The 11,730-nt window shown below is 46.3% G+C and overlaps 3 protein-coding genes across 3 annotated transcripts; all 3 read right to left on the minus strand.

Moving 5' to 3' along the window:
- Window positions 1–381: 381 nt before the first annotated feature.
- SARC_02176 (hypothetical protein) lies at window positions 382–1,393 on the minus strand (the record flags this gene model as incomplete). The annotated part of the gene is made up of 2 exons (XM_014304082.1): window positions 382–722; window positions 832–1,393. 2 exons carry the CDS (start codon window positions 1,391–1,393, stop codon window positions 382–384), a joined length of 903 nt encoding a protein of 300 aa, XP_014159557.1.
- Window positions 1,394–6,630: 5,237 nt separating this feature from the next.
- SARC_02177 (hypothetical protein) lies at window positions 6,631–7,224 on the minus strand (the record flags this gene model as incomplete). Its single annotated transcript, XM_014304083.1, has 1 exon — window positions 6,631–7,224. The coding sequence occupies one exon, from the start codon at window positions 7,222–7,224 to the stop codon at window positions 6,631–6,633; it is 594 nt and encodes a 197-aa protein (XP_014159558.1).
- A 34-nt stretch (window positions 7,225–7,258) lies between these two features.
- On the minus strand, window positions 7,259–8,557 carry SARC_02178 (hypothetical protein; the record flags this gene model as incomplete). Its single annotated transcript, XM_014304084.1, has 2 exons — window positions 7,259–8,286; window positions 8,383–8,557. 2 exons carry the CDS (start codon window positions 8,555–8,557, stop codon window positions 7,259–7,261), a joined length of 1,203 nt encoding a protein of 400 aa, XP_014159559.1.
- Window positions 8,558–11,730: the final 3,173 nt, after the last annotated feature.

The raw sequence follows: 11,730 nt of genomic DNA on the forward strand, positions 1-11,730 counted from the left end.
CCCTCCATAACTCCATCGCTTGTTCGGGGGGATCCATTTCTTTCTGTTCATACTTTGCTGCTTGACCTCTGCCGACCTTCACCTTAACCATATTGTTAATCTGTAGTGGTAGAGACTCCCATGTCACAATTTCGGCAGCGATCTTTTTTTTTTCATTAGGGTAACGTAGTCGGCCTGGGGTCTTGTTGTATTTTGCTCGAACAATGGCTTCGGTAAGTCACAGCTCCTCGTACTTGCTATTAACTTTCGTCTTTTGTGTAAGTATGTTTCTTTAGTAGTTTCTTCCGTAATGTTAGTTGGTGTGGTAGCAGCGGATGTGGCCGTCGCTATACCGCCTTGTGTTTTCTTCTGTGTTTCGTCTCTAGGCTCTATGCCCATCTTTTACTTGCGATGGGTCTTCAAGAGTTTTAGAGTTCGTTTGGACACAGAATCTTTCGCAAAGTTTTTGCAGTCAAGTGTATCGATCGTAGACAACACCAAACTATTCATTTCTTTGTCCAAAGGGTGCAAATAGTAATGAACAAGCATTTCCGTATCAGGTTTATGCTCGAAATAGGTATGTAAGCAGTCCCTGAGCCTTCTTCGCAAGCTTCTAATCTCTGGCGTTAGGTGCTCCACGCTATATTGCTCAATTACATCAGGAGTCCCCGAAACCTTTACCACATCTACCAGAGAATCCTTGCCCAAAGCAAACTTACAAGTCATTACAAGTTCGTTCGCATCTGCCAATGATTGAAACATTTTTTTGTATACCAATTTGTTCAAACATCAACGGCTGGAGTACCACTATTAATTCCCGGCGCATCTGTTTCATCCGAGGCGAACACTTACAATTACGTTCCCTGACCTTGCCGTCTTCGCCGTGCCACAGTCCTCCTGGACCATTCTCACGTGGATCATCCGAGATACTTTTCAGAACCGGATCAATCAAGTCATTACGCTTGGACATTTTGTACCAGCTCAGCCAACAAGTAGGCGAGCTAGTGATAAGTCTCTTCACACTTTCATCCGCCTTCTCCTGTGCTAAAGCTTGTGCGTCAGCAGCAACAGTACTCTTGTTAAAAAAGGCTGCTCGTCTTGCTATGTTGCGGATTAATGCCTCAATCGGAGCTGAGTCATACATTTGTTGCTGTATATCTTCTACACCGGGGTCCATATTGATTAGTCGCTCAAAGACATCCAGTTGATCGTCTACATCCTCGTTGTGCAGATCTTCACTAAAAAATCCCCTAATCTGATCAGAAGCTGTGATAAACTCTCCACCGATTGAATTCTTGAGACTCAGTTGTATACGATGTGCCATACATTCGGCTACATACACAGCGGTGTCTTCTATAGCTTTCATTGCATTGGTCGCGTTGCCCAGCGTTCCACTATGAAAAATATCTGTCATTTTTAAAAGCAATCCCCGGGCAAACGCAGTATTCTCCAAGGGGTTCAAAAAACCCATTACGCTGCCACTCGACTAGATTTGAGGAATAGTGGTTTCCTCAGATCTGAACTAATCCAACGAAGGCGGTATGATGAGTAACGCCATCTAGATTGTTGTAATGTATTAATGAAGGATACGGGTGCAGTATAAGTAGAGCAAACTATCATAGGGACTTGCCGAGCAAGACTTATCCACGTCTTGATCTCATCTTTCTCTTCTAGACTCACGGTAGATCGTACTTACATACATTCACGGCCCATTGTATGTCGCTGAGTTTCGCATTTGTGAAAGTGACTTCTAGTGTAGATGTATTCTTGGTACCATCTATGACCGCGAAATTGAGTTTTTTTTCTGCTTACAATTGGTAGCGGCCGCGATTATCTTCTTACACTCCTTGTCTAGGCCTGCAACCCATTCTTTCAGATGACTCGTTGTGTAATGGGCGATGGCTTCCCTCCCTTAGGCCTACTGATTTTCTTCAATCTCTATTATCCTTCAGATCTATCGCTGTGCAGGGCCAAAATATGAATAATACGTCGATTCCAAAATTTCATATTTCCAATATTTTCACATTATATGCTAAATATTCTCATATCTCTATATTCTCATAATATGACCGCGATGGGCGACACCAAATTTGTCTCATAATCCTTACTCATTTTTATGAGTTTCCAGGTTTGCTCTGTTGACGCTTTAACGCTTGTTTTGCTGTACTTTTCTACTCTGCTAGATAAATAATTTCATGGGAAAATTCGGTCTGAAAATGAAACTGCTTCGAGATGTAGTAAGTCGTAAAGATAACTGTACCTCAATGTACTCCACTCGTACAAGGGGAGGCGTTGTTCATTTATTGAACTATTCCTTACACTATATTTTGATCATGTGTTTTCCTACTCAGATTTACTCTGAACGGATAAACCCAGTTTCAAAATATAGTCTCTAAGCCCCTAATACTAATTAAACCCTAGTACTAAGTAAACCCTAATCCCCAAATAAACCCTGTCCAGGGACCTCCTGACTACAACCCCCCCAAGCTGAAGCACAATTTGTGGGCCAGCTTTAAAAATTCGAAGGAGTATCATGAACAGGTTAGTGTGCTGGCATTTATCCTCAAATAGCTAGAGAGCTCGGTTATTTATTCACCACTCGCGCTGGTGACTAAACATTATGTACATATAACTAACCTAATATATGTATATCTATAAACAACTGGATGCTATTTACAACTGGTCACTGCGACGTTTCCTGGCTCGTGTCTGTGTATCCTTATGATAAGCTACAATGTCATTCGCATCGTCAAAAGCATCGGCTGTTTCCCATGTTGGCACTCCCTCACGCCAACGTACAAGGTATTCCAGCTTCCCCGTATCATCGTTCGTCCGATGTTTGGTAATGTGACGGGATGCTGCGCCACCTTCATGCCACAGATCATCGTGCAATGAAGAGTCTGTACTGCGGTGGACCAACCGTTGTAACTCTACGCGAATCGGTTTCCCTTTAAACTCCTGGGGGGTGAACCCATCTCTATGTGTGAGATCATAGCCCTGACCGTTGCGACGTTTGACTACATACGGGCCAAACAGTGGGCACATAGTTTTGGAAGTGCGTCCCTCCGACTTCACCATTACTACATCACCTTCCTCGAAGTGAACCAAATCATGAGCATGTGGACGGTCAAATATATTCGTTAACTTGTCCGTATATGTCGTAGTGATCTTATGCAACGTAGACAAAATCGTATCCTGCAACTGGTCCAGCCGTTGTGCCCACGTGTCATTGGTCACGGGTTGTTGCTCGGGAACATCGTGGGTAAAATCCGCAAGCGGAACATGACGGCGGCCGAAATATAGGCGCTTTTGTGTCGTCGGGAGATACGCAAATTCTGGTAAAGCATGGTAAAAGGTAGCCGTTCGTCCCATGCCTGAGGTACTGCCTCACAGTAGATGCGTATAGAGCGTGTTATCTATTTGTGTCAACGATCTGTTGCGCCCAGTACTTGCGGTCTGTATGGTGGTGAGACCTTATGGAGTATACCCACTTCTTTGACAATAAGAGCTACCATGTTATTAGTGAACTCCGTCCCCATGTCGGTATGCAGCTTGCGTGGGAATCCATGTTCACCGAAGATGGCCAGTAACATTTGAGCGGTTGTTTCCTTAGTCTTATCGGGTGTGGCGCGTAATATCGAATTTCCGGATGCGACGTCTAACATGTGTAAAACAAATTTATTCTGTCGGGAGGATGTCACCGCCATTGAGATATAGTCCACCTGGATATGGTCCCATGGGGACTTCGCATCAATACTCATCATCGGATAGAACCCTTTACGCAAGGTGTCTTGGCCCAAACACTGACCACATTGCCGTTTGATTTCAGTAGCTAGTTCTAACGCCCCCGGCCAGACATGTCCGTTCCGTTGCAACTGCTGGACAGTATCGGCGGCACTGTGATGGCCTTGCTCATGATGCGCCTGTGTAAGTTGTGTCCGCCGTTGTTGTTCCATCGGAGTGGCATTCACGAACGCTGGTTGTGCCGCTTCACTACTCAACGCAACGGAAATCTCCCGCGCAGAGTCCAAACATTGATGGTGTGGTGTGTGACGAGGCTCGGCGTATCCTAACCGTTGGGTGAAGCTCTCTGCTAGTTGGAATCCCGACGGTGGGCCCACTCGTGCCACCCCCGTGTGGCCCATGGAGGGTTCCCGCAAGCATACTTCGCATATTTCCGAAATGTATGCGGGGTTCGGGGTACTACCACAGGCTCGGCTTCCAGTAATGATTTAAAGAGGTCGAACCATGGTGCTCGAGGGGTCCAAGGTAGGCATACCGTTGCCGTGGCTCCATCTGTTTTGATCTTCCGTAGCATGCGGTGTATCAGTTTCCATGGCGTGTTCATCCATCCATCGACCAGCGCCCAGTCATGGTCAAACGCCCCATTGCGGTCATTCTTAGTTCAGAACCTGGGCAGCTGAGCGCTGTGAGGTGCTGCGAATACGTCTATATTGTTATGGCCAAAGATAAGTTGAGTCTGTTCAAAATAGCTGGTAAATAGTTGCCAGTAGTCTGCATACAGCACCTCTGGTACATCCGTCTCCGCCGTTCCTTCATGTATCCGACTGAGCATGCCCGGCAGTACGTTCTTCTCCCCCGGTATATGCGAAATAGTAAAATTAAAAGGCGCTATGATATGATGCCTACGTTGTAACATAGGGCTAAGTTTCAGTTGGGTGTTCATATATGCTAAGCCTTGTGGTCCGTAAACACCGCGAAGCGTTGTTCCTCGAGGTAGTCGCGGAAGTGTGTCAACCCATAAACGAACGCCAGGAGTTCCTTCATCGGCGGTGCATAGTTCTGCTGAGCGTAATTGAGGGTCTTACTGAAGAACATGGGGTAGTGTTTTGTGCCCTCCACCCACTGAAATAGCGCTCCCCCTAGTCCGTAGTCACAAGCGTCCGTCTCGAGGTTGAGTGGGACGTTATCTACTGGGAAGTGTAATGCTACTACGTTCACTATCGCATCCTTCATCGCTTGCCAAGCGTCCGCACGGCGTCGCTCCCACCTGTCTCCTATCAGTTCGTTTGGTTTGAGCTTACAGAATTCACGTAGTGGCGCCACCACGTGTGTAAAATCGGGTAGGTGCTCGTGCAAGAAATTAGCCAGGCCCAACGCTGAGGCAATGTCCTTGTACCGCTGGGGTGTTGGCCAGTCCAGAAGTTTGGCCTGTTTCTCAAAGTCGACATCAATCCCCTTCGCCAAGACTTTCTTGCCCAGTATCGTAACTTCCGCAATTGCGAAATGACACTTGGCCGGATTCAGTTGGAAGCTATGGTATGTCAGTCTCTTGATCACCTCCTTCACTGTAGCCACGTGTTCCTCGTAATCGTCGCTGGCTATTACTATGTCGTCGATGTAGTGGTGGACTGGCAAACCATCGAGTATCGTACTAAGTGTTCGTTGAAATTGCTGTGTCAGCACGTGCAAACCGAATGGTGCCGATGTGAACGAGTACTGGTATCTGTCGTGTATGAAGCTGAACAGATATCTAGAGTCGGGATATATTGGGAGTCTATGATATGCTGCCGATATGTCGAGTGTAGTATAGTACTTCCTACTTTTTAATCTAGAAATGACCTCATTCACTTTCAGTATCAAGAACTGGTCTCCTGGTCTCAGTGCGTGACCGCTCGCATATCTAGGCAGACGCGTACCTTCTTAACGTTGCCCTCACTGTCGAATGTCGGAACCGCTAGAAGTGGTAGAGTCGGGATGTATTGGGAGTCTATGATATGCTGCCGATATGTCGAGTGTAGTATAGTACTTCCTGCTTTATACTCTAGAAATGGCCTCATTCACTTTCGGTATCAAGAACTGGTCTCCTGGTCTCAGTGCGTTGACCGCTCGCATATCTAGGCAGACGCGTACCTTCTTAACGTTGCCCTCACTGTCGAATGTCGGAACCGCTAGAAGTGGAAGATTATCCGTCGTCGGTCGTACGCTTCGTGATCACCAAGTCTTTTATCCATTTCTGTACTTGTTCGTCGACGTACGGAAGCCATCGTGTTGACCTTTTCATGCTCATTGCTTGCTCGCGGGTTATTGGTATCGCCACCTCACTCTCCTCTAAGCGACAACGTGCATTGTCCTCAATAGCGACATTCGTTTCTAAAACTGTGGCAAGTCGTGCCCGCACTCCGTCTGGTTCGGTAATGTCGGGGGCCTGGCGGCGAGCCACTTGCTTGAGAAGGTCGTCGAGATCTGTTGGGTCGATAGGTATCAACGGTGATTGTATCCCTCCCAGGTATATCCTATGTTAGGCACCATATCGAACCCAAGTATGATATTGATGCCGTCGGGTAGATTCTTTAGTTCAAACGACCCGTTGATAATTCCGGAACCATAGCGTATCGGTAGTACCTCTATTGTTCCCAGCCGAGGAGTACGGGCTGCCTTGTCTGCTAAGCATATGAACGAACCGGTTGGTGCTGGTGTGATTGGTCGTCCTAAAAGGTCTGCGGATGACCGAGCAATGCAGCTACGGTTGGCACCTGTGTCCACCATCGCACGGAATGTACGCCCATTCACTTGCAGTTGGATGTAGACACGGTTATCGGAAGACAGCAGTGGGTCTTGGATCGCCATTGCTGCCTGCCATATATGTGTCAGCGTAAGTGCTACATCATCGTCGGTCACCCTGACGTCTCAGGGTTGCTCCGGGAACGGGGTCCATGACGACTGTGGTGTAGTCGGATAGGAATCGTCGCCTTGTCCAGCTTCCTCCGTCAAGATCGAATGTATATGTATCTCTGTGGCAGACTGGGTGTCGTTCCGGGGGACGTCCTCTTGTGTGACCACATTAACCTGTGGTGTGGACGTGTTTGTCGTTGGCTGCCTGTTGGAAAACTGCGACTGGTGGCGTTCTTTCCCTTGCGGTAGCGTTGTACGTTGCGACGACTGTATGTCTCTGCTGTGAATATTGGTATCTGACGATCGCGATCTATTGTCCTGCACCCCTGATTGTGCCGCCCTGTAATGGTGACACCGTGGTATGTGTCGGAGGCCTGGAGGTGCTTGCGCCCGGCAGCCGTTACATGTGGTTGCTGTAGCCGTCGCTGTTGGCCGTTGTTGCCACTGTTGGTGTTGACGTTGACCTATATGGGGGCTGGGTCGACCTGTTGCCTCACTTCTGCCTGTGTTCCCATTGTGACCACGACGATTCGTTAGACTTTGTGTGGAACGTATCTGTGCCTCTTGGATATCCGGGTTCAGTAGCTGTAGTAACTCGTGGGTTTCCATCAGTTGCCATTTAGGGTGCAACTGCAAGGTACGTTCATATGTACGCGAGCCAAGAGTATCCTCCAAGAGTTGAACGATGCAGTAAGTTCTGCTTGAACTCGGCATCTGTTTGACAACGCTCATGTGCTCGACGGTGCTTATCCATTAGATAAGTCATCTGTTCCATTACTGGGACGTTGCTGATCTTGAGATGGCCCTTCGCTAGCTTACGAAAGGTCGGGTCGACCGTCGCCTGAGTCTCATGTGAACAAACTTGCGTAATCTGCAACTCGGGAGTCCACGCCACTAGACGTTGATGATTGGATTTAATATATTCAAGTGTGTATTGTTCAGCTTTGAAATGACTCAACACTTTGTAGAACCCCAACCCTGATATCTGTGCGTTCTTAAGGGCCTCTCGTAAAGCCCCTTTTGTATCGCGCTCCATGATGTTGCTAAGGTTGTATCTGTTAGAAGACCATTCAAGCCAGCTACGAGGTTCTCGTGGCTCCTGTTTGTTCGTTGGACGAGAATCATGCTTTGCCCGTAGTGTCTCGAGCATGCCTCGTAATGCCTCTGCACGTGGTAAGCTATTAGCCTCAACCGCACTACATAGTTCTTCCGATAGTTTAAACATTCGTGCGTGTAAAGCCTGACGATCGGCTGCTATACTTTCCGGTGTTGGGGGTGTATACTGCTGGTCGAGTCTTCTACGCTTATCTGCCGATACTGATTGACTCGACGGAGTAAGTTCAAGCATCCGTTGTGCCGGTAGCATGTGGCTGAGCGTCTCTTGCTCGAATTGGCGACCTTGTCGTCGTGTGTGCAACGATGCCTCCATGTTATCGCGACGGTTATCCAATGCTTCTCTACCATGAGGGTTCTCCTGAGCCCGGTGTTGTTCTTGTACAAAGTCATGTAGCGATACTTTGTCCTGCGGCGCCTCACTTCCCTCCTGGTCCGACGATGTATAACCTAATCCCCGTCGCGACTGGTCTGCCCCTCGGATGCGAAACTTTAAGTTGTCGGATGTCTGAAGTGTGGTAGATCGTCGTAGGCGCTGTAGACGTCGGTCATACTTCTCTAACAAAGATTGTTGACGGCGGAGGAGACTTGTCAGCTGTTCTGGAGTGTCGTTCTCTCGATCTCAGTTCTGTCTCGTTCCTCTGGGACGATTACGATGACGTCTGCCCGTTGTGTTGTTTACACCCACTCTCACTGTCGCCGTAGCCTGCAGATGGTTCTGTGTTGCCAAACGTGCGGCTCCCATTGCCTCGGGGGTCCCCAACCCCTGTTCCGTGAAGTCTACATCACTAGGTGTAGTAATTCTCTCAGTACGATTCTGTTGTGCCATCAATGTACGTTGAAGTACCGACTGATTATTCCGGTGTTCTTAGGTTGTTCGGACGTCCTCCGTCCAGAGCTATTCGTTCTTGGTGCTGTCGTCTACGTCCGCGCTGATGAATGTTCTCGCGTTCGCGCTGCTCCGGGGGGAGCTGCTGCTGTCGACGGCTTTGTCATGTGTTGGCCATACTCAATCGTAGCTTATTGTTTTATTTTTGCGATAAACAATGTGATGTTGGGGGACTTCTTCTTTTGTCTTAATACTCGACGTCCCCATGATCCCATCTTCTAAGTTATGTGATCACACAACCCATCTCATTCATGTGATATATTCTTGTACCGCGGCCTTATTGCTTCGATGTTGTTCGTCTTGATCGGTCTTGCTCCTTGTCTGCCCCAATTATCGTAACGAGTACTCTTCACTCTTGTAGATGCCCCGGACTCACGACTCACGTGCGCTTACTCCCTTGATGTGGCTCCGTACTCTCTCCATGACTACTCCATCTCACTACTGCGCTTGTTTTTACTCTCTTAAACCGTACCTCCTTACGCATCTCTAGCCTATCCGCAATCACGGTGGTAGACTGCGCTTCTACCCCGTTTGACGAACCCTCATTCGCTTCTCACACGCAAGACTCGTAATCTCCTCAGAATCTCTGGGTGTTCCCCGCACACAATGTCACTACACCACAAACATTTTCACTCTCACTAACACATATCTTACTCACCGTTTTACTTCTCCTGTGTCAGCATTTCTCCTACACGTACTTATGTCCTAATGTGTTCGTCTGTAAACTCTATGAACCTTTCATGCGCATGTGCAACCTTCGATGCGCTAGCATCTAATATCCTGTATAGTGTGTAGTGTGTGTCCTAAGACTTTATCTCCGGTGTACTTGACTATGTTCTCTCCTATTTATCTACTTCTGTTAGCGTGTGCACAAAGTCTATCCTTTTGCTATGTTGGCTTCCTGTATCATGTGATGTGTGGTTGTGTGTATCCAGAGCCCTATTTGTTCTTCTTGTGTCCCTTAACCTCTCATGCCTTACCTAATGTCCTTACTTCTAACTCCTCGTTTCCACTTAACAAGTTTAGACAGCACTTTCTATACACAGGTCTACGTAGTCAACACTAAGAACAACCTTCACTGTCACACTAGTGCGTGTATCCTCTTTACGTACCTTGTCGATGTTCCTATTGCTTCCCAACTGGGTGCAGTTTTCAACTAAAGACACCTACCTAAAAAATTTCTGCACTCTTCTTTTGTCGCTGTTTACGTCCTGCTGATGTATCGCCGTCCAATCCGGTGTATAACCAAATCGATGCGATGGAATTGACCTTAGTGTCCATGTCGATGTTGGTGTTGGTCTCTTTTGATCTTGGCCCAACCCTTCCTATCTCCTAATTCTATTAGTTCCGGGTGTCGTTTCCAGTGGAACCTTCCCTTCAGACTTCCTCTATTTGCTTTCTGGTGACACCACCCTAACATTCAATCGGGCGGGATGACTGCGATTGTATAACATCTGTCTACGATTATGTAGTTCCTTTCGTCTTGTGGTTCTCTCAATTTCCTGAGTTCTCCTAACTTCTTCTGGTTCTGATGCACTGCTTTCGCTTGTTAACGGTGCTGGCATACTGTCACTAGTGTCACTGCTTACGAAACCACTGTCTGTACCGTCTTCTCTTCGCAATTATATTCCATGGGACGCCATTTCCGTGGTCGATGTCGATGTTTGAGTAATCTCTTTCCTCCCTTTTCTAATATAAAATTTGATTTTGGGCCCCCGCTAGTATCTATTCCTCTTCAGTATATGTTCAATAATGTCCAACCTATAAGTAAGCTCCTACTCGAATTTACTCTGAACGGATAAACCCAGTTTCAAAATATAGTCTCTAAACCCCTAATACTAAATAAACCTTAATACTAGTAAACCCTAATCCCCAAATAAACCCTGTCCAGGGACCTCCTGACTACAGAGAATATGGCATGGCATAAGTACATCGCCCCTATTGTATCTTTAGGTAGTATCGGAGCAACGTCTGCTGGAAGGAATAAGCTCCGCTGATACTTTACCGCTTGTTTTTATGTATTTTTCTACTTTGCTAGATAATCTGTTTTTGTGAATACTCAATCTGAAAATGGAACTGTTTCGATTACATGGTATGCCATAAGTACAGCACCCTTAGTTGGTCTTTAGATAGTATCAAAGCAACGTCTACTCGAAGGAATAACCTCCGTTGATGATCTAATGTTTTTTTCTGAATTCTTCTAATTTGCTAGACAATTGGATTCCGAGTAAATTTGATTAACTTGTCAGCTTTATTATATGTAATATAATTGGCAGTTCTCAATAGACCACTAAGAGGTTGAATTTAAAACAGTAGCCTTTGAACGTAAAATAGTTGCCGGACAATGTGTCAGCGCAGGTTGTAAACTTGCTAGCTTCGATTTCAACATTTTTATTTCACTTATAACATTCCATCTGTGTTTTTGTTTTCAATAGGTCAATTGATTCTATATAATACATTATTATTTTTTGCTTTATCGTCCGGTTTTTTTTCTCGAGGGGGACATCAATTTTACGCCCTAGCTAAGTGTATTGATCGCAATAAATCACGATTGTTTACTAAGCATAAAACTAAAACCTCTGGATATGGACTAAGGTTTGACCCTGAGATACTTCCACAGCCGGTAGCTTTCGCTGATGCAAGCTTTGCCTCTGACACAACAGACCGTATTCAACTAGTGGTTACGTCATTTTTATGTGCATTGCACCTGTGATTTGGGGATCAAGAAAACAGAAATTGACGGCATAGTCCACGTGCGAAGCAGAAGTTATTGCTCTGAATGATGTCACACAGGAAATCAGTTGGCTGCGAAATTTATTTTCGGAACTTGGTATCGACATTGAACCAATTGTCATCAATCTAGACAACCAATCGGCGAGAAAATTCGCTGAAGATGATAAGGTGAACCGCAGAATCAAACACCTTGACTTTCAACACTATTTTATCCGGGATAGGATTCAAGACAATTCAGTTGTACTACGATACATGCCCATGGACGAGATGATTGCTGGGGCAATTGTTTGTGAAACACAAGACAACCATGGTCAGGCCAAGCATGTCATATTTAAGTTACGTACTTTACGTTTTCTTATTTAGTTTTGGAACAGTTTTTA

This window comes from Sphaeroforma arctica (genome assembly GCF_001186125.1).
Source record: "Sphaeroforma arctica JP610 unplaced genomic scaffold supercont1.95, whole genome shotgun sequence".
Lineage (NCBI taxonomy): Eukaryota > Ichthyosporea > Ichthyophonida > Sphaeroforma > Sphaeroforma arctica.